A 23069-nucleotide genomic window follows, 5' to 3' on the forward strand; every position below is an offset into this window, starting at 1 on the left:
AACTTACACAAATCAAAACAGCAAATCCAACTTCAGAGTCATGTCTCAGGTTCCCAGGGTAAACCTTTATTAGCCCAAAACCAAGGAAGACTGAATATATTAAAGTTTTTTGGAAACAAGTTAAAGAGAGAATAAAATTTCAGCTCTGGACCTCAGTAGTAAATATAGACTATGTATCTTTACCCATACCTTATGTTACACACTTACTATAAAATACCCATACATCACAAATTCCAGAGGTAAGGCTCTCTAAGAACTGTATTGCTTTCTCTGGGATAACTTAAATACCCCAGAGTTTTTTCTGATTCACATCTCGCTTAATGTTAACAACTTTATTATTACTCTTCTTTTCCTCTGCAGAAAGACACTGCAAGAGATGTGTCACCATTTGACCCCTACAGGATATTCTCAGAGTCCCGAAAGAAATACGATCACCTGCTCAGTGCAGTCCGTGCAGTGCCATCCCAGGCTGGCCCTGACACCGCTCGCCCTTCCATGGCTGTTGTGTTCAGGTTGGCCTTTACTGACCAAACGTACCCCTACACTGCAGCTGTGCTGGTGCTCCTGCTGCTCATTGTACTGTCCTTGTATCTGCTGTGATGTTGCTGCTTTGGTGTCTCCAGTGTAAGTGCAGTGGGGTTCCCACCACGCAGTTTTTCCTCAGAGTTTCTTCGTTGAAGATTTCAGCGTCAGGGGCTTGAAAAAGAGGTTTTAAATAATGCAGTCAGTACATACCTTGTGCAGGCACGTTCTCTTAAACCTTCCAGATCTGCACTAGTAGTTATGGATGCACTGAACTATTTGTGCTGCTTTCTGTTGCAAATGTTGGGATTCTTTTCAGTGTGTTTTTTTTAAACTGGACCTTTGTTACAGCAACAGTAAAAATGTCATAAAGTACAACCGAGTGTGATCTTTAATCACTCTGGCACTAGTGTGTTGTGACTGGTGTGGAGCTGCCTTTATACTGTGTGAGAAAACCTTTCGTTAAACACTGATGCATTAAATGCATGGGAATTTAGTTTATTCCAGTGTGTAAAGAAAACACAGAATTTATGGCTACTATTTTAAAAAAGAGAATGGAAGGTTAACTTTGATGAAAGATTAACTTTGCTACTGGCTTTGCCTTTTCCTGAGCTCCCACACACCCCTTAGTTCACTCCTATTCCTTGGATTTCCTTACCTTATTGCAGTAGGGACATTCACCAAAGATGACATTAAAACTCTGCCTGCTGGTAGGAAGGCCTTGTAGCCACTGCAACACAAGGAAGGGGGTTAAAATGCACATTGGTTTCACATCAGATTTAAGAACCATCTATTTATTACCAGGGTTCAGCTGATGAACATCTAACACACTGCACTGAAAGTCAGAGGGGGCAGAGCTTATGTAGGAACTGGGGGTGAGAGGGCAAGCGGAAGCACAGTGACTGTGGTAACGTCCCTGATGGGATTTTGCTTCATCTGGAATTGAAGTGGGCAATGGTTGTTTTCTAGACCCTGCCAGTTCCTGAGCAGCTGGTGCCATTAACTGCTTTACCTCGTAGAGACAAGCCTGGTGGAAGGGCTGTCCACAGCGGGGCTCGTCACACACTTGGTCGGGAGCGGCGCCGTCCAGGCGATAGGCATAGCAGATCCCACAGTCCTTGGCAAAGTCCTGCAACACAGCAGGGTTTGTCACAGAGCAGCTGGGAGGGACCAGGGGGCTGCTAACACAGCAAACAGGCTCATCTCTGTCCTTGCTTTTGTCTTCTCTGTTAGCTAGAACCACTGTTCTTGCCTTCAGTATAGAAATGGTTGTGCCATAATGGCAGAGAGTAACACTGTTTCCCAGATGCACAGGACTTTACTGGGTTATAATTTATATCGAGTTCAACAAGCCTTTTCATACCTTTGGGCCCATTTTTTTTATTAACCACGATGATTTGTCATTGCATTTCACCATTAGACACAAGCCCTCAGTCAGATCTTAATTTAGAAGTTTCACAAGTGAAAGCCAAGCTCGTAATCCAGTGTTAAAGCATTGTCAAAAATTAATTCCCAGTTTTGTTTGAAATGCACCAGTATTTGGATGGCCTCTTGTCCCCTCTAGGCAGCTCTACCTAATTAGAACCAAAGTCATCAACATCCATAACAGAATGTTTGGATTGTCCACATCTCATTAGCTACTCTGGAACTTCCTCTTTCCCTTTTAATAGTGGAGCCTCTTATTAATGGCCTCTGTGCTAGGAAGGCCACAGGGAAGTGTGCACCTCTAATCAAAGGTTAACAAGCTCTGACAACTGTTGCTTGAAGTTCAGAAGTCCTTGTGACAATATATTAATCCAATTACCCCTCTTCTAAGTCCCTTATTTTTCCTGGCTGTTACAAAGTGACCATTTAAATGTCCCTTATTCAGAAATAACAACTGATCATTAAAGAAAAGCAACTCACGCTTTTTTCCAACACCGCCCGAGATGGAAACTCAATTTCTAGGAGGTCTTTCAAGTTTTGTAACAAACTGATTTCTGGATCCCTGTGGGTGGGAGAGAGGGAGAAAAAGTTCCACACCAGGAATGGCAAACACCATTTCAGCTCCAAGCCTGTTTCACTACAGACACTCACCACAAGTGCATGTTGTTGTTGAGCTTAGTCCTCAGAGGGGCCACTGCTGCAAACCAGGGACAGAACAATCACATCACCCCACTGAACATCCCACATTTCAGGCAGGGGTTGGACTGACGAAACAAGTGGGGTCTGCTGCCTTACCATGGTCTGCTCCAAGGAAATAACACTCTGGAAGCATGTTTGGATGGCGAGGATCTACCTCCACGTTCACAGAGACATTGTTCCCTGCAATGAGAAAGCAGGGAAAGCCATGGGGAAGCTTTGCAGTCAAATATTAGAAAATGGAAACATTTTTAAAGGCTGTTTAAAATTGGTTAAATCAGCCTGGGTTTCACTATGACAAATAATAAAAAAGTTGGGAGGTATCCAAATGAATTGTACAAAATATCAGTATATATGAAATATTTGCATTTCAATGGGCTGTAATTCAAAATAGCAACTGATTAAAAAAACCTGCCAGGCTTGCATTTCTTTTAGACTAGTCTTAACATTTCTGAATAATCAGACTCAAGCTAGATGACTAAACCCATTGGAAATCATAGCAGCACTTTAAAGGTAGCAGAGATATAACTTATTAATTCATCATTATCTTTTATAGCCAAAAAGAGAAGCCTAAGGACACTATTAAGCAGTGACAGTCAGTCCCCTGCCCAGCACACCTGGGCTGAGCCAACAACGGTGGGTTTTCAAACAGCAAAGTGCAAAGTGAATCTTTTTAATACACAAAATAAGAGTTGTGTCTTTGGGTTTTTACCTCTCCAATCCACTGTATCCCTTCCAACCTTTTCCTACCTATTGCAATCCTCCTGGCTGTGGCGCTCCGGGTGGGATTCTCCGGCTCAAGCACCCACGTCTTCCCATCGATTTCATCCAGCGCATCCCAGAATTCTTTCAGTGACTCCAGTGCTGCCAGGAACTGGTTGTAAATGTCTAGTAAGGAGTTCTAAGAAAAGAAAACAAATTTCCTATGCTTTCCACCTATGGCCAGAGAGAATATTTAAAAACCAAACTGTAGGTCGTTGAAGGAGTGTTCAAATCCATGTGTGTGTCCCAGTGTATCCTGGTAGCAGAAAACATGGAAGCTCACTGGGTTTTTAGCTGAAACAACACAGGGAAAGCTGTACCCTGAGCACAAACACTTTACTCCTGGTAGTTCTAACATGTGCTATACATACATCATGCCTGGATTTGATAGTGGTTTATACTCCTTTTTTTAAAAAGCTGGGAGGAGCTATAAATTTACACTGTAACTTTAAAAAAACAACTCTAAAATTACAGTAAAATCATCCTTTATCCTCATTATCATCACTGTATTATTATTAACTTTGACATTCTGATATTTAGTCTCTACTTGAGCTGAGCACCACAACAGTGTTTCCCAACAGAACTACAAAGACATACCCACAGAACCAAAGGAGCTTGTTTATTTTTTTAAAAATATCACTTACCATCATCATAATTATCTCAAAATCAAGCAGTATAAAAAAACAGGTGCTTAACATCAGATTTCAAACCATGTAAATAAGGCAAGAGGAGGAGAAACCATCTAATAATCAGAGGATTATACTTGGGGGATTTCAATATTTGAGAGTGGATTACATGGAATCAGAAAAATCTTTCATTAGACAGGACAATATACAGGACAATGCAAAAGAAACCCTTCAAATTATAAAAAAGAAGTAACTATTTCTACAAGGAAAGGCTTCTGCAAGGGGAGAAAAGACTTGGTGGTCAAGTGAAGCCCTTTGCAGGTGCCCAGAGAGAGCCGGATTTCAGATATCTTGGGGTCCAAAAGAAAAAGCAAATTAAATGTTCTGCTCTCAGAGAGGTATTTTTCTACAAATAAAACAAAATACAGAGGGAATGGTTTCCTTTAATCTGCAGTGATTATGTTCTTTCTTTCTCACCTGGACAAAGAGAAGCAAATTATCTGAGTGTTCTGAGATGAAGAAATAGGCTTTTTCTCTGTAATAACTTTTTATATTTGGTGATACATATTTTAGAAAGAAATGGCACAGCTTAGAAATAAAATGCTACATTTTTTCCTGCTGTTATTAAATTATATTAGAGTAGGAAAGCACCTAAGCAGAAAAGTGTGAACACTGCCAATCTCCAAATGTAACGCTTATTATCTTTAAAAGCATTTTGTTACTTTTATAATACCTGAAGTGATATAATAGTGTCAGTCACTTAACCACATCTTAGAGTATGGTATCTTCATCTTAAGTACTATTATTTCCAGTATTTTAATAATTTTCACACAGTCCTGAAATGTGATCTTTTGTGCTCTGATGACACTTAAATTAATAGCATAATTTTCTGGTACTTGCAACAGTTGCTTTCCATTTTGATTTTTTACATTTTTCTATATCACATACAGATAAATCCTCTAATAATCATTTTTATCTTTATCTTCCGGGAATTCAAAGGGTTTCACTAGAAAAAAGAAACATCAAGGGATTATAACCCACAGATAAGTTTTAAAATCCAATTAATTTTAATACTAATTGTAATTTTTCAATGATGTTCCTTAAAAAGGTAGTTAAATCTTTTTTTTTTATACACTGTTCATTTGATCTTATTTGCATGCTTCATTGATGTTGCCAGCTGTCTCCTGCTATAGACATAAATGCATCTATAGCTATTTGAATATATCACCTGCTTGTCATGCAAGCCATGAAACCCCCAACATTCCTTTTTATTTGATTAACAACTAATTTTTGGTCATTGCCCAACACTTTTAGAGCAGCCTGACTGTGCTTTTCTTTGGTCTCAGCTACACCAAGATGGTTGTTAATAATGTCAAGCAGCACCAACTCTTTGTTCCGTGGTCCCTTTTGTACAAATGTGTTGGAATTCGTGTGAAATATGTCAAAATTCTTTGGAAAATAAGGCAGTGATAAAGCAGACTATCAATGCTGCTCACCCTGATAAAGCAGACTATCAATGCTGCTCACCCTGACCCAACAAGCACTTACAAAACCAAACTGGTTCCTTCCTAAACATTGATTTTAATGGTTCCTCAGCCAACTGTGAGCCCAAAGTTACCTCTGTGTTATGATTCCCTGTATCCCTTATCCCTTTCAACCACTGGCACGGGATGGAGCACTCAGTTTGTCCAGGGAAATATTAAATCAAATATTAGTAAAAAAGTTCTAATTAAGGTAAATACAGCACAATTGATTACAAACTATTTTTCTTCAAAAGAGAAAAATGTGATCTTTTAGCTAAAATTCTTCCTAGCGTGCAATTTGCTTATCCAAAATTAAAACAACTGCAAAAGCCCCCTAATGGAAAAGGGGAAGTAGCCTAAACTAAAGGTGCTGACACCTGCTTGCCCTTCAAGAATTCACAAATAAAATACAATTCAACAAAGCCAACAGTTGTTGGCTGGGAAAGGGATCACCTGTATCACCTAAAAAATTTGTGATTCTTAAGATTTGTTAGGACACTGTTTCCCACGAACAGCAGTTTAACAATCTCCCCCCTCCTTAACACAAATCAAACCGAGAGATAGCACTGAAATCTTTATAAAGTGTCTTGTCAGCCATCTCCTATTTACAGCTGGTGTCTGTGAAGCTCCTTTGCCAAGAAAAAGCAAAATTATGAAGTGTTTTATTGTGTTTTCATCAAAATAACCAAAGAATAATCTCCTACATACACTACACCTCCTGAACCTTGTCTCACTGTTTCCTTGCCTGCTGCTGCACGACCTCATTAGTCATTAATTCCCACTCTCCTGACCTTCATGTAGCCACCCAGGTGGGCAGTGGGCAGCACAGAAAGCCCCCCCTGCCGCGAGGGCAGCGGGACAGACACCCCGGGCCTGCGGCACCACCCGTACGGCGGGGGCTAAAATTGGAGCCAGCACATCCATGTGGTTCTCCAGGAAAAGGAGAGAACAGAAATAAGTAGATGTTCTTGCACTTGTCATTGAGAAGCACTCTGCATTTATTTGGCACTTAGAGCAGGAGCAGCAGCAGCAGCATTGCCCTTGGTGCTGATTTCTTACCACTCTAAAACGTCTCCTCCGAGCCAGAATCCACTGGCTGTTGCTGCTCATGCTGTGAGACACCTGCACTGGCTACTGGGCTTGTCATGACGCACAAAACCCCACCATCTTCAGCTTGACATTGTGCAAGTTATAATTATTCATCCAAATGAATATGTCAGAGCAGCAGCAGCAGACCTCTCATCAGCGCAAAAGAAAAATACATCAAAACATTATCAACCCAGCAGGAAGACAGGGACCATAAGGAAAATTACCCATTTTTAATATGGATGCCATAAAGCCATGTCTATTATTATACAGAAGGGAGGAAAAAAAAAAAAAAAAGAAAAGAAAAAAACCCAACCACCCAACAACCCCTCAAGTTTAAAGTCCATGAGCCTGAAATAGGCAGCAGCACACGCAGGGGGTGGAAAGAAAAATCAATTACCTGAAATCTATTTATATTTTCTCTCATAGGAGTTTATATTCTAATGGTGCAATTGCCTCGTTTTAGTTAAGCCTTGTCAGTTTATACATTCAAGAAGACCAAGAAATAGTAAAATGTAAGACCTATGGGTGCCAAAACATCCTGTTATTTTATTAGAGAACAGGTATCGCGTGTTCTTTTTCCCTTTTAGGAACCAAAATTTCCAGCCACTTGAGTACCAGCTGAATTCTGCTGCCAGGGGTGTTTCAGCATTATCTAAGCTTAACCCGTATTTTAGCACGGTGTGAAGGCTGCTCACTGCAATGATTTCCACACATTTGGAAAATAAACACAATTTCCACAATTACCACAGCCATTTGTTGGGTTCGTGTCACCCACGCAGACAAGGTCAACGTTCCAAACCTCCTGCACAGCTCAAGCCCTTCTGTCAGCACAGAACACGGGCTGCTGGGATTTGGTGCAGGATTAGAGCAGCTCTCTGCAGCTGGAATTACTGTCTCCTGATTTCAAAACAGGCTCTTCAGTTACACACAAACATCTATTGTTCATGTTTTCAAACAGCCCCCAGGTAATTCTAACTGTAAAAAGAGTTTAAGCATCAGAATGTTGTATTTTTAACATTGGATTTGCCTTGGTTGTAGTGCCAATATTAATATATCCAGCCCCGTTTTTAACTTGTCAAAGGCTGCTCCATGTCATGTTCTTCAAGAACATTTTATTAAATTACAAGTCCTGCCAGTAGCTTTAAAATTACTAACAGTAAACATGGAGAAGCAGTGACTGTCAGGGATATTTGAAGTGTTGTTAATTTGAGGCAACACAAATTGCAAGGCTGTAAAATTAATAAAATACTGTTAAAACTATGTATAAAGTTTGAGGTTAGAAACAGCACTTGAAATCCTGCCCATAGTTTATGGACTCCAGTAGAATTTAAGGGAAAACCAACATCTACTTAAACTGTTCCAAACCACCCCAGAGAACCAAAACCTAAATTTGCACGTGAAACTAAATATATTTTCATTTGCAATGCTTGATTCCTGCAGTTATTTGCTCAAGCTCCCAATATTAGAGGGGGACACACAGAGCCTTGAGCTTTGCAGTCAAAATTATATGCCCAGTTTAAACCCCTCCTGCTGCAACCTTCCAGCCAGGAAATTTAGTACCAAGACAGGCTTTATTGCTGGGGAGAAATCCTTGTGAGAGTTGGAATTAGCAGATGCAATCATTTATGTAAAATCTATTTTCCTGAATTAAGTGAAATTAAACATCAACTATTTTCTAGATGTAACTCAAATTAACTTACATCTAAGTGGTCACATAAAATTCATTTAATAAAGTACACATGATTTATTCAGGAAAAAAGGTACATGAAATAATGTGAGAGACTAAAAGATGACAATGGCTCGTGGTTCTTTTTAGTAACAATACCAGTCAAAATAAGAAATCAGAATTCCACTAAATACTTCCCTGTTTTGATTATAACTGGATTATAAGTTTTCTTATGTTATGAAAACTCTATAGGACAACCAAGTAGGGGACTGCCTTTTTTTGATGTCTGTCAACTTTAGAGGGTGCTTCTTTCCTAGAAGACAATCATTCTTTATGCATTTCACTTCATTTTCCCTTTCCCAATGTAATTCCTAAAGAAATTTCAGCCCTATGAACAGCTTAAAAACCCCAGCCAGTGTGAGTGCAAAGATACAACATGCAAAGTATATCTCCGTGGCAAGGAAGAGATTTCAGATGCTATGATCAGGAGTGCAGAGTTCAGTGTTCTTACATTTTCCTGGGCATGCACAGAAATAAAACGCACACAGGGAGAAAAGCTGGAGTTAAAAAATAAAGCCCAACCCCTCGTCACCACCTCCCCACTGCACATGTCAGTAAAGAAAAGCTGCCCAGTCCAGCAGGTACCTGTGGCATCCAGGAAATGGCAAACTGAACAGGAAAATCCACGAGGCAATCTGGTGGTTCTGTGGGATACTGAGGGAGGGAAAGAAAATACAGTTTTTTCATTTCTTTTTTTTTCCTTAGTGATTTAAAGTCAGACCGATACTCAGCTGCCAAATTTGATAACAAAATACAAGCACTTCAAGCATCTTGAGGACCTGGCTTTGAGAGGAAACAGTATGTAAAGCATTTTCAGAAATAGTTAAGAATGTTAATTATCATTTAAAGAAGAACTCTACATGTAAATACTTTTAGTAAAGACAAGAGAATCCCAGTTTTCTGTTTCAGTGGTCACAAGGACATATTCAAAAAACCTTAAGGCAAAACACATCCATTTTTTTAAATTTCTCCTCAATTACCTGTACTGGGATAGGAAAATATAGAAACCCAAAAAACCCTTTCACGAATCAACAACTAATTTCCATTTAAACTAAACTGTTTGCTCTGATTGGCAAAATTTTATTTTTTGAAACTGAAAGTAATCTGAGTAAGCACAAAACTATTTAAAAAGAGATAAGAGAACATACACCCGAAATTAAAACAAGCCCTCAGTCCAAATTAAAATATATCAGAGAAAAAAAAAAAAGCTGTATTAAAAAACCTTAAGTTATAAAAGGTTTGATAACTCCAATCAGAGCATATCAATGACATCTTAGGTTACTAGTTACAATCAAATGTGTATGTCAGAAATCATGCTATTATTCTTTAGAACAATTTAAGCTATTAATAAACAAAATACTTATACTGGATTTCTAAGCATGCAACTAACTTCATCTAGAGAAAGCATTTTCAGAACCCTTGCCAAATCATTCAGATAATTACCAAAGTGTCTTAATTACTACACGACATGCAAATCCTTGCAGTGGCCTGTTTGAATCCTTGGGGTCTGAAAGGCTCCCACACTAACCTTAATCAAAGAAAGAGAATAACAAAAATACCCATACTTTCATTAAAGCAGGTTATCAAAAGGAATTCCTTAAAATAAATACTTCAGCCGAGTCTTTTCAAATGTATTAGATACGTGCATGAAGGAAAAATCAAACCCCCAGGTCACCAAACCCACATTTCACATACAAATTTTGCCTGGCAAGTTTAAATGCCAGAGGTGGTTTACAAAGGACAAGCGATCGATCCCTCATCACAACAAACACTTGGAAACAAAACAAAAACAAGAAAAGAGAAAAGAGATGGATGATTACTTGTTTAAACAGACAAGTCAGATAATCTGGTCCTTTTATTACATATATCCTTAGTCCTTAGATGGTCCTTTCTTCTGCTATGAGGAGCAGCCAGATATTTTACAACAATAAAGAAAACACCAGTTTTTACAAGGACATAAAATGGGAATCTCCATTCTCCCTGAGGACAAGGATAAATTGAAGAGAACCAAGATAAGTGTCACAGTGTTTGACCATGGCTTGGTAAAAAGGAGCATTGCACTGTATTTTTTTCTGCACTTTTTTACTTCCAAATAGTTAAAACACTTTACTTCTGTTGTCACAAGAGCAGGTAAACCTTTGAGGCAACAGGCTGCACCTAATTTGTAGTGTCACATTCAGTGTGGGAGAGCAGCTCCCCTATAAACAACACAGTCTGGTGACTCTTGTTGAACGCTAAATAGACCATAATTGTACTTCCTGATGGATTTTTTCCATCAATGTATTTAATAATGGACTGACTAGCAAATTAATTATGCATTCATTACCCTGTGCATGTAGGATAATTCTACTCTTTTTAAAAATCCACTTGAGCAACCCTTGATTCCCAAACAGTTCTTTTTCCATAGGCTCCTTTTCCCCCTCTAAGGTAAAATTAGCTCATCTTATGTAAGAGTAAAAAACTCATGGTATTTAAAGAAATATGGGATGCTTGTGAAAGTGAAATCTAATCCAATGGGCACTCCTCATGCCTCCAAGATTATTACTCCAGAGGATGTACCAAGGATAGTCCCAAACAACAACATTCAGACACTTTTGGATCCACTTCTTCCCCTGGACTGATTTTCTGGAGACAGCTCTTGCCATGCAATTGTCACCACACAGCCTGGACAGTCACAGCCTCAGATGAGAGATTTATGCCTTGAAATGAGCCATTCTATGAAGAAATGTTGCAATTCAAGTTCAGTGCTAAGTACCAGGAAGAATTAAGATCTTTCTGTCTCTGCACACACCGTGGATTTGATTTGCAAGTGCTGTCAAAATTAGGCAATTATTTAGACTAAAAAGAAATCATTTTTCTGACTGAATTCTGCAGTCAGTTTTTCATAAATCTTTACATCTATAGCTTTAAAAGTAGGACTTGTTAATGAACAACCCAGCATCCTCTAATTCATGTGCTGTGCACAGTCTCTGGGTGGAGTGATCATGAAGGAAAGTCTCCCAGATGGCTTTGTCTGTAATCCAGCAAAATGATTGCAATATCATAAAGTGTTTTTCATGGGATGCACAGTTGCATCTTGCAGACAACCATAATGCAACATTAATTTTAAATATAGTTAAAGTCTGAAAACTCCCTATAAAAAAATTTCTCAACTATTACTTTGCAGAACAGGCACATTAACAAACAAACCAACTCTCTAAAACAGTTAAGAATTAAGAAACCCCATTTATTTCAAGGAAGCCTGAGGGTGCTTCTCCCACATAAATTTACCTTTGCATTTAACTTGAGAGTGATGAGATGCTGTCGACCACAAGAGTCTTCAGCTTTTAACCTGACGGTGGTAAGCCCAGTGTCCACGTATGCAACTCTGGAAGAGAAAGGAAACTCTTGGAGCCTGGGAAGAAGTGCAGTTTGAGAGGTGTGCAGTGATTAGTGTGTAACAAATATTAATCAGAGAAGTCCTCCATGCCAGGCAGTTGTGCTGCTGCAGATTTACTGCTGTTAATGCACCAGGCTGGTGCTTAATGCAGCCATATATCTGGGGGTTATTTACAGGCAGTGTCAGGCTCACGCTGTGGTCAGTGAGCACCGCGTTGCAGTTTTCCATCACTGGAACCTTTGACACACACAGCATGTTCCTGTCAGCCTCTACTTATGTACACATTAAACTTCCTGTCAACTCTTTGATCCATTTCTGCACTTTCTTACTCTAGCAGACTTTTATGCTCTTGATTTGCTTTGCTCCTCCACGGAGTTCTCTTTTATTATCAATACTGTTACTGTGGGAAATTCAGTGGGTATTGGTTCATATTCTGAAATTGATTTTCCGCAGGAAATAGAGCCCAAACAGGTACAAAATGAGTTATTTATGATGATTTGCCTTCCTTTCATGACAGCTTTACACTGTATTCATGTACCCTAGCAAGCAGCAAGTAGACACTAAATGTAAATAAGTTTTAAAACTTCTGCCATAATCACTGAGTCTTTGCTTAGGATGGCACTGATTTGTGCTTCCCACCACAATGAAGATGGATACAACTGTAAAATACATTGTTCTCTAGAAATGGATTCTGCTGAGCAGCTTCAGCAACTGCCAGAAAGGTTCAAACTTCTCCATATACTTACCAGTAAACTGGACATGTGGGTATTCTGGCATTTTTACTGTGTCATTCTTGTGTAAAGATAAAAAGCAGTGCAAGATAATTGCCCAACTTATCACTCAGACTGATGGAAAGGCCTGTCAGAGTTCAAAGAGAGCATTTCTTGCTGGCCTAAGTAACATTTATTTTTTTAAACCATTACACATTACAGACCAGTCACACAATTCTCTCCAGTGAAACTGGAAAGGAGTTGTAGAAGCTTGTATAAAAAAAGTAGATGTACACCAAAGGGTGGGCACAGCCTTAGAAGGAAGTGAAAAGAAAATTCCTCAATATGAGGGAACCCAAAAATCCAGATGGAAAAAGCAATAGTAGTAGTAAGAGGGGAAGGAGAGATATTATTTCATGTTTAATCCTGATTAATGCAATATTAAAGAGTCCTACAGATTTCTGTATTTGTGTGGAAAGAAAGACATATCTCAACAGAAGTGTAACTCAACTGTAGTCAAACTTGATACTAGAGCATTCTTCCTCTAATTGGGAAAAAAAAAATCATTACTCCCACTTTGCTCCAACTTTACCTCAAAATTGAATCACAGAGGTTTAGAAAGACAAGAAACTACCTTGCATCTGCTGTTGCCTGGGGTGGGGAATTCCTAAAGCAGCAGCTAAGGCACAGCTTGGATACTGCAGTGGAACACACAGCAGTGCCCAGAACAAAGCCCAGCTGGTGCCTGCAGCACGGGGAGGCTCCACCCCGAAGGAACAGAAAAATTAAGGGGATGCTGTCAAAGTGTTTGGGATTTTAAATTAGCTCTTCTGCCATTCATCTTGTTTGGCTCACTCCATTCTTTATTTATAAGAAAAGTATAGGTTATTTTAGTTTAAAATCAAACATTTTGTAGTTTCTTATTCTGCATCAGGTGGGAGGGAACCAGAGTAAAAACTGGTTTTATTTCTTAGCCAGCAATGGACATACAAATCCTAATATTTCTGAAATCCTTAAGGGTTCAGTACTTTCATAATTAGTTTGGCAACCTGACAACCTCTAGAATAAATATATGTACTAGTGTGCACATATATATATTTAAAAATATATTAAAATATAGTGACAATATGTTTACTCATATTTGTAAAGAACCTTCAAATTCAGTTTTACTGACAGTAGACAAACTTTAAAAAAAAAAAGCAAGCATTTGGAGAAGGTGCTCAGAGCACTAAGAATGGCTGCCTGGTTAATTATTTATAGAGGGATGCATCAAAGTTCTGTCCGTTTTCCAATTTTTAACTTATTTATAGATTTAAAATTCCAGTTCCGTAGGACTGGAGAAAGTTGGACAATGCTGTAAAAGTCCTATAAACTTCTTCCCATGACTGTATAAACACAGAAGGAGTTGTTTACATAGGTGATATTTCAGTTATACAAACTTTTGTTCCTCTGTAGGCTCCATCATTTCATCATTTGACATCAGTGAAATTCGAGTTGAGTATGGCACAACTACATATGAACAATGGAAATCACTGAAAGAAACTTCAGCTGATTTAACAAGGATGTTTTAACTCTTTAAATAAAAGTGGGCCTTCAAAGCAAATTCCTACTTCGTGTTAATCACATGTTATTTGTGATTAACACGTTTATCATGTTATTTATATGCAAATCACATGGGAAAACTCAAAACTGTTCTCACACCTAAGGCTTCTGGATTTCATTTAGCAAAATATACACCTGTTACAGGTAAATTACCACACAGGACTAAGGGGAAAGCAGATTTGCCTCATGGAAAAGCACAAATATAGGCTTTTATTTAACTTTTACTGAAACAATAAAGTAGCTTCTCATTCAAAGTTCTGCAACATCTTAGAAAATCTTCCATTTTAACCCCTTGAAGGAAGGCCCTGTGAGATTAACTGCATGTTATTAAAGACAGGATTCAAACATGGGGTTTTAATTCTTCCACACACAGAGACAACTCCCTTCTTCAACCCCATGCAGGTCTCCTGGAGGTGCCAGGGGAAAGGACAGAACTCTGTCCACTCCAGGCTCTCTGCTGGAGGAGCAAAGGGCTCAGGATCAGAGAACTCGCCAGTGGTGGCAGATGTGAGGGCAGTTAAAGGCTTTCAAGTCCATAAAACAAGATTCTCTGGAGATCTTTGAAAAAATCTCCACATGGCCCTTGAATACTTGATCACAATGTGTGTTCCTTCACATTCCTAGAGAAGGTCTGAGGAGAAAAACCTTGTTTTCCTCTGTAGGAGGGGGAATTAAATTTGCTCTATGAGCTCATCCGAGAGTATATGTTACTGGAATACTCTTATGAAGTTCTGGATTTACAGCTTTCCAAATTCTCCCCTCCACTCACATATTTTTTTTGGTAGATTTACCTTTCTGTGGGTTAAATATATCATATTTTTGCCTAAGGAGATCCTTTTGCTATGCAGAGCAAAATAGAACTGTTCTTTAAAAATAACTACTCTAGTTCTAAAAAATGTATGAACTGATTTTATGAAAGCACAAAGGTACACGATGATCAACCATTGCCTGTGGGAAGTCAAAAAAAAGCCTTACAAAGAAAGGAAGAGAAGGGAAAAAAAGAGAACTACAAACACTAACAGTAAATATATTTACTATATCAATAGTTTATAGGTCAAGAAGAATTGATTTCTTAGTAGTAGCATCTCACCTTTCAGCTCAGTTATTTGAGACAGAAAATATACCTTCAGTTGATATAGGTTTGTTATATTTGTTTTTAATTAAAAACAAATCAACGGAGTTTTTAAAGCAAAATCAGCTTCTGAACAGGGTAAATTAACAGAACAAGTACATTTGATATGTTCAACTCACCAAAAAGGAATGGATATGCTAAAGATAACATTTGTGAAGAAATAAAATAAACATACTTATTCCAGCCCAGTATTTCCAGATCTCTGACAAGACAGGAGTAGTATTCTGGCGGCCGTGGTACGTGCAGGTCTTGTGTGTTCTTTAAAGCAATTTCCTGTTTAAAAGAACGTTAAAAACATCATTAAGAGAGATTTCAATATTTTTGCATCTATTTAGCCATGTGATTTTTGCAATTCAATCAAAAATATTAAGCTTATGTAAAATTAACTGTACACTGCATTTGTTTTGTTATAGCCTCCAGCTAAAGCAGACAAAGAGGCTGTTTGGGAAATTACTTCAGATAGTGGTAATGAAAACATCTGCAATTTAAAAAAAACCCCACAGATGTTGACAGCACAGTCTTCAGATGCAAATATCAAATGTGCCTCTTTTTCAGCTAATAAATTTGAAGTCAAGCATCTCAACTGAATGAACATTTCAAAAGAAGGTTCTATTAAGCCCACAGCTGCCTCCTGGGCTCCACAGCCACAAAAGAAGATACATCTATGAAATCCCCCATAATATATATATATAAACTTTATACAGCAATCAAAAAACAAAATCCATTTCTCAGTTTTAACACCACAGAATCCCAAAGAATAAGTTTTGGTGCAGACAGTCATCTAGCATGTTGCGGTGTCTCAAAAAGTTTTTATCAAAAAGGTAATTCCATCTTATAAAATCAAATCATGTTTCACATTTGCGTTGTGATACTTGTTCTTTGAAAGTGTTCTTAAGTTAAAATTATGCTTACAGGAGAAGTAAATTAATGAAATTTAGAATAAAATTATTAAATTAAAATAAACTGAACTGAAATGAAAATATAACTTATAACAAAACAAGTTCAACAATCATTTCTGTCCAGTTCTCCTACACTATGTTTTTACTCTCTGCACTATCTGAGGATCATCATTTTTAATGAATTATATTTTCACTGCATTCTCATTTTCCGAGTGCTTGTGTATCCAGGCAAATGGATCGGAACAACTGTTGTGAAATATTCCAAAGTAAACATCCTCACTCAGTCCTATTCCAAGCATAGCAGAGCAGCAGCACCAGGAGGGAGTTGTGTTGCCATTTTGAAGAATACTTCTTGTGTTTTATTCCTAAAGTTAAGCTGGTTGGATGAAGAATTGTTCACTGAGAATGTTTTACTATCAGACAAGAATTGTCTGTGTAATGTTGTTAACCAAAGATTTTGCTACTCTTCAACCCCAGACTTGAAAATCTTTTAAAATAATCAAATGCAGCCTCTGAACTATAAAAAAAGCTCTCTGCATTTATTGGTTGAGTTGTCACAGGTGAAAGCACCTTGAGCAATCCACTGACTGTATAAGCCTTTGTATGACTACAAACTTTACCATCTGGACAATACCAGGAATTCCAAGAAAATCACTGTAGAGAGGATGGCTCTATATTGAGATTCCTTGCTGGGATCTCAATTTTTCTATAAAAATTTCCCAAGAATACAGTCACTTAAAATCTTAAACGATATTTATACAAATAGTCCACGAACAGCACACATACAAAATCATCTCTTCTTAAAAAAATCTATCCATAGCCATAAATCTATCAAACAGTAACCTGTAAACCAATGAGAGTGAAACCCAAAGCTCTCAGAACATCCCATCTCCCACAAATATAGTTTGTCACCTACCAAAACAGTTCTCAGCTCCACCATAAAACTGACAAGGTCTGGGCAGCTGTGGAGCCTCTGGAGGAAACACAGCATTAGTTCATTTTCTTCAACTCATAACTTGTAGTAGTTCAGTCCAACTTTGTAGTATTGTCAAATCAACAAAGAAAAAAAACCCCAACTGTATATCACAAGTTTAAATATTTCAATTACAGAGCAGATCTCCCAGAGCACGGGAAACTTTACTGAAAAAATCTTTACTTGACTCTATACAACACAGGGTGAATTAGGTCTGTCAATAATTGACATGAATTCTCTTCTTTGCATTATGAACAACTTGTAAAAAAATAAATATATATAAAAAAGACAAACTCTGTTTCTAATTGAGAGATTAAAGAAAAATTCCAGTAAAATGTCAGCAGTCATTTATTAAAAATTGTTCTAGCTCAATCTTGAAAAAAGAATAAAGCTTGAATAAAAATAAATATTTACTAAATTCTCAGGCATTTGAAAATAAATCTTGGCTACACGACGAAAGGGTTCCTTAACACTTTTAGAATAGCTGTATGAGCATAACCTCTTCAGAAATATTATAAATACACATTTAAGAATGTATTTGAAAGAAATGGTTTTAAACTTGTATACCTGCTTTAAAATATGCTGATATCGATGCAGGATCTTCTTCAGACTCCAGCTGCACTCTATCCTGAACAAACAGTAATTTATATAAATTTTAAATTCACAGTACAGGATTTTTAAAAGAGAGCAGAAAACCTGCTGCACACAACAGCACAACAGTTTTCCTCAAAAAAACCCAAAGGAAGTAAACAATACTTCAAAACAGCTTTGAGTTTCTTGTTCAAAGTCACTTAAAACTTCCAAATGTCACTATCCCAAAGCCCATTAAAAATTAAGCATTTACCTGCAAAAGCCTGTTCTTTGCTGGAGACAACAACATAATTCTTGCAAGCTACTGTGCAGTCATAAAATACACTAATATTTAAAAGTGATAACCTGGAAATGTCAAAGTTACCTATAATGCAGTTTTAATTACCCAGCCTCGACTGTAATAAAGCCCTGGAACACCCCATCTGCTCACGGTTCAGAGCGGGCTGGCCTGGGTGGAAGTGTGGGATACAAAGTTAAAGGCTAATCCAGGGATGTGGATGAGCTCCTTCCACCCCCCTTCCCAAACACTGCTGTGATAAACACAGTAATGAGAGCAGAGCTTTTAGAGAAAAGTTGGGCACTGCAAATTAACACACAACCAGGAAAGAGAAAATAAGTACAACTTTGCACTGAATTTTCTGTTTCCCAAACTGTGACATATAAACAATCTAAGTAACTTTTTTTCCTGAATACATTGCTTCATATGTAAATACAACCAATTAATTGCAACAAGTTTCAAAGTTAAGTAACAACAAAATATATTGATATAGGCAATGTTTATTGTCAGCATTTATTAACACTGATGCTGTGCAGTTTTGTTGCAAAGTTAAGTTGAAACCAGTAAGAATTAATTAATAACACTGATATTGGAAGAAAGAATGATTCATGTGCATGTCCATCATTGCTTTTATCAAAATAAACTTTGTTATGTCACACTTAGAAATTGCTTTTGTAAAACTCTCTCACCTTGCATTTTTCAGTTGCAAATCCTCTGGTAACAATACCCTGATGTGGAAATCTCTACCCTTGAAAAGAAACAGTTAATAGGAAGGTCAGCAAAGAAAAATATTAGAGGCTTCTGGGAAGTGTTCCCCATCAGATCAGCTACTAAGAAAGAAACTTTGTCTTATCTGATTTGCAGGAACATTATTCGGAATTTCTTTATTTAGGGATAAAAAGAAGCATGAATGACAGGTACAAGTAATGCAGATTTTAATTCTGAAGTTGAAACACTCTTGATGTTTAATTCACAATATTCAGTAAAAACTCTTCAGGACATCACATCTCATAAAGCAAAAATAACACCTTTCAGAAGAAAAATAAACATTATCTAAATCTGGACAAAACCAAAAAACATAATTTGATCTAAGTCATGCTGCAGCACATGAAAGTCTGTCTTCAACTCAACTAAAAGACAAAACAGACTCATGTCATAAAAGTACTACAGTAAAAAGAAACTTGGGCACTGATCCACAGCACATTCCAGCGAGGTTTTAGAAACTGTAAACAAGAACAGTCCCAAGCACATGAATGAATTTTTTTTCCTCTTAGTGCAATCCATAGGGGGCAGCTCCCAAATGCCACCCACTTGTGTTTTCAGTCCCTCTTGAGATCTTCCTTCTACTTTCTTATGGGATGATCAAACTAAAACTGGCATCAAGAAGGTTTGTGAGTAGGCTCAGCTCCTCCCTGAAGCGAAGAGGGCAGATAACTCATGTCAAAACTTTAATTCCAGATGCTGTTCCAGCTCAGCACACTTTGAAGTATGGAGTGCTGGGTCCCCAGCACAGGAAAGGTTTGGACATACTGGAGTAAGTTCAGTGAGGAGATATGAAGGTGAATTAGAGCTCAAAACACCTCTGACACCAGCAGAGCCTGAGGGAGCTGGGACTGGTTAGCCTGGAGAAAAGAAGGATCAGGGAAGGATCCTGTCAGTGAGTACAAATACCTAGTGGAGGAGCAATAAAAAAGGTATAGCCAGATCTGAGTGACACACACTGACAGGATGAGAGGTGATGGATATAAGCTGAAATACAGGACATTTCACCCAAATGCAATGGAAAAACCCCAGTAACTATGAGAGGAGTCAAAGACTAGAACAGGCCATCCAAGAGGTTGCACAGTCTCTGTGCTTGGAGAATTTCACAACCTGATTGCAAATGGTCTTGAGCTCCAGGTGATCCTGGCAGAGGAACTCCAGAGGTTCCTTTCAGTCTCACTGTTTCTGTGATGCTCATGAGGAAAAAAGCAAGGTCCCTGTTTCAGGGCTGAATAGAGCCCACTCACCAACACCACCAGTTGCTTCCAAAGGTGATGTTTAGTGTAAGCCTAATTTAAGTATATAACCTCAGACATTACGGCCTTAGCACTCACTAAAAATCACCTCTGAGAACAGACACTCACACCTGTATCTTAACCTTCCCATTAATTCCAGGATGAATTGTAACACACAGAGCACTTCCAAAGCCGCAGTTGTTAAAGTAATGCAAACATAAGCACACCTTTGCACATGTCTAGTGAAACTTCAATAAAAAAATCACCCAAACCCCTTTGGATTTTGACAACAAAACTGCAATTTTGACCACGCGAGTGTGATACAGCCCACACCTTTTGACTTTTACTTATTTTTAGAGGAGGAGAAAAACACACTACTTCTAAATTAAAATACGCCTGTTCAGAGCTGTGTCTGTGTGATATTTCGGTGCTCCAGGGCTGCCGGGTCACCGCACAGTGCCTGCGATGGCAGAGCTGTGCTGAGAGCACCCCTCTGCCCCTGTCCCAGGAGCTGTTCTGCTCCCTGCACCGCGTTTACCACATCCCGAGGGACGATGCCGCCGCTTCAGCTGAAGCCTCACAAGTTACGTGAAAGCAAAACACCCACAGTCAGACGTTTGCGTCAACTTTTACCACAGGCCGCGGGCGCGGGCACATTCAACGTGCCCCAAAAACATCTTCTGGCAGCGCGACAAATCCAGCCCGGGAGGTACCAGGGAGCCATTTTCCGGGCAAACCCGGGAATCTATCTAAGTAAAAATACTGTAATATCAGGGACGGCAGGGAAACGGCATTTCCAGACCCACATTCCCAGCGGCTCGGCCGAGAAGCCGCCAGCCCTTGGCACGGCGGGAAGCGCTGCCCCCTCAGACGCGGCGGGGCGGGAAGTGCCCCCCCCACCCCCGCCTCACACCTGGGCCGCGGTACCTGGGCGGTGACGAAGCCCTCGTAGGCGGTTCCCCAGCGGTTCTGAGGCAGCAGCAGCGGGAATTGCCGGAGCAGCGCCCGCGATCCCGCCATGTTCCCGCCCGGCGCCGCCGCCGTTCGAATGCGAGACCCCGCCCGCGGCGGCGGGCGGCGCACGCGCCTGAGGGGACGGGAGGGCGGGGCGGGCCCGTGAGGGGAGGAGCGGGAACCTGAGGGGGAGCGAAGCCTGAAAGGAGCGCACCTGAGGGGAGGAGCGCACCTGAGGGGAGCGCGCCTAAAAGGACGGCACCTGAGGGGAGGCGCACCTGAAGGGGGGGCGAGGGGAGGCGCGCGTGCCGCTGAGGGGGAGAGCGCACCTGAGGGTGGCGGGGGGAGGGGGGGGGAAGAGCGCGTGCCGCTGAGGGGAGGCGCGCGCGCCGCGCTGAGGGGCCTGCGCGTGCCTCTGAGGGGGGCAGCGCGTGCCGCTGAGGGGGCGCGAGCGTGCCGAGGGCGGGAAACCGTGAGGGAGAGACCGCCACACACACAAACACACACAGACACACACCCGGCCCCTCCCAGAGCTCGTAAGGTGAAACTCCCACAGAACCCCGAGGAGCAGCCCCGGCTTCTCTCCCACAGCGAGGAGTGGCTTTTCCAGAGCGCTCGGGAGCGCGGCTTTCCCTGGAGCAGAGCCGGGACGGGGGTTTTCCTCGCGCTTCAGCGCATCCTGAGGGGACGCGCGCCCTGGATTAAGTAAGGGGTAACTATTAAGTAAGGATAGCTATTAAGCCACGCTCGTAGCAGTCAGCTGGCTGTGCCAAGCAGGTTGCAGTGCCACCCAAGGCAAAGGGCTTCTTCTGACTCGATTTATGCGTTCTTTTTTAAAAATTGTATGCTGTTTCCCGCCACAGAATGTCGAGGGTAATAAAAACTCTTCTGCCCCCTCACACGGGCGTTGGGATAAAAACCTCCCTCTCTTTTCAGGGTGGGCTGCTGCCAGGACCTGACAGCCACTGTGTTTGGGGAAACCTGAGGAGAAAAATTAAACACTGGTATTTATTGTGTATTTTTCAGAAAGCATTAAGACTTCGCATACCACTGAGGCTGAGCATCATGCAAGATCTGTCAAGAGTCAATTTTTGCCTAAAGAGACGCGTTTGGGAAAGAAAACACAGCTTTCTGCCTAATTAGACAGGTTTGAGACAGAAAACACAGTTTTACAAAGGGATAGGTGAATTAGCAAAGAAAACAACAAAAAAAAGTTGAAAATCACCTGAGAAAAACACATTGTAGCAGGTCAGTTCTTTGCAAGAATGTTGCTCCAGGCACCCTTTTGGTCCTGGAAACCTTGGACAATGCAAGACTGTTACCAATACAAGAAACATTTTCTAAATACATGTGCAAAAAAGTTTTAAATACCGGTGTTCAACCCCTACACCCACAGTTGTTCGTGTGCCTTTCACTACCCAGCCATGAGAAGTTAATCCAACGCTTCATAGCAAATTGCATCCTTCATCTTATCTATTAACTTAATTTTGACCAAAACATTTATTCTCTTGAGCTGTTTTCTCTCAGTATGCAATACACTAGAAATCCCCTTATTTAATTGTGAAGTATCTCTGTACTTTACCGGGTACACTGATTATTTCTTAATTGCATCAGATGCAACACTGAAAAGGGTTTTTTTTTTCTTCTTCTTTTGGCCATGTTTATCATAGTCCCTGTCATAAAAAGAATGTCAAGTCACTTTAGCCAAGTGCAGTTATGGAGCAATGTATCTAAATAAAAATACTGTAATATATCAGAACCATAAAACATTTTAGTACTGAGGCCCAGAAAACATTAATCATTATCTTACACTGTACATACTGCACACTTTTAAACTTTGTATAAAAATGCAATTACTTGAAACGTCATGTTACTTCGAGCAGGCACACAGACCTTCAGCATTTTTAAAGCAGGAAAGCAACAAAACAAGAGCAAGAGAGAAGTTGGACAGGTCTGCTTCTCAAGGGAAAGGAGTACTGATCTGATCTTTCAGCCACAGGCCACATTTACCAATTTAATTACAATTACTGTTTGCCAGAGGAATCATAATGGAGCGTGTTATTAATTATTTGTCCATTCAAATATCACATTCAACCAGTTAAGTCATCAATAAAATCATGACTTGACTGGCAAAACAAACAATGTGCAGAGCAAACACTTGAAAGCATCCATTTCTAGGCTAGATG

At 39.8% G+C, this 23069-nt stretch overlaps 2 protein-coding genes and 1 long non-coding RNA gene across 12 annotated transcripts in view; 2 read left to right on the forward strand and 1 right to left on the reverse strand.

The window, feature by feature from the left end:
- The window catches only part of VRK2 (vaccinia related kinase 2), a 35492-nt gene extending 34598 nt beyond the window's left edge, over positions 1–894 (forward strand). For 2 of the 5 annotated variants that reach the window (XM_017821820.1, XM_017821822.1), the window contains exon 15: positions 361–474. Coding sequence is in view for 1 of the 5 variants with exons in the window: in XM_017821819.1 (XP_017677308.1) it covers positions 361–600 (240 nt within the window). In the remaining 4 variants the exon portion in view is untranslated. Of the gene's footprint in view, positions 1–360 lie in introns of all 5 variants that reach the window. The other 3 variants (XM_017821819.1, XM_017821823.1, XM_017821821.1) reach the window with 3 other exon arrangements.
- On the reverse strand, positions 566–20986 carry FANCL (Fanconi anemia complementation group L). 3 transcript variants are annotated; one of them, XM_017821824.1, is made up of 14 exons: positions 20857–20986; positions 18622–18680; positions 17632–17692; positions 17008–17064; positions 15368–15465; positions 11640–11736; positions 8955–9023; positions 3394–3544; positions 2743–2826; positions 2599–2644; positions 2428–2509; positions 1535–1651; positions 1181–1252; positions 566–696 (listed from the first exon to the last, which is right to left on the reverse strand). In XM_017821824.1, the coding sequence occupies exons 1-14, from the start codon at positions 20947–20949 to the stop codon at positions 661–663; spliced, it is 1122 nt and encodes a 373-aa protein (XP_017677313.1). In that variant the 5' UTR covers positions 20950–20986; the 3' UTR covers positions 566–660. The 3 variants fall into 3 exon arrangements, with proteins under 3 accessions (XP_017677313.1, XP_017677316.1, XP_017677314.1); XM_017821827.1 differs by having other exon boundaries at positions 17008–17126; positions 20843–20929; XM_017821825.1 differs by lacking the exon at positions 8955–9023 and having other exon boundaries at positions 585–696.
- Positions 20987–21347: 361 nt separating this feature from the next.
- The window catches only part of LOC108500676, a 209840-nt gene continuing 208118 nt past the window's right edge, over positions 21348–23069 (forward strand). For 2 of the 4 annotated variants that reach the window (XR_001875946.1, XR_001875947.1), the window contains exons 1-2: positions 21348–21595; positions 21910–22030. This is a non-coding gene — a long non-coding RNA (uncharacterized LOC108500676). Of the gene's footprint in view, positions 21596–21909; positions 22132–23069 lie in introns of all 4 variants that reach the window. The other 2 variants (XR_001875948.1, XR_001875949.1) reach the window with 2 other exon arrangements.

The sequence above is a fragment of the Lepidothrix coronata genome, unplaced genomic scaffold, assembly GCF_001604755.1.
Source record: "Lepidothrix coronata isolate B3197 unplaced genomic scaffold, Lepidothrix_coronata-1.0 Scaffold92, whole genome shotgun sequence".
Taxonomy (NCBI): Eukaryota; Metazoa; Chordata; class Aves; order Passeriformes; family Pipridae; genus Lepidothrix; species Lepidothrix coronata.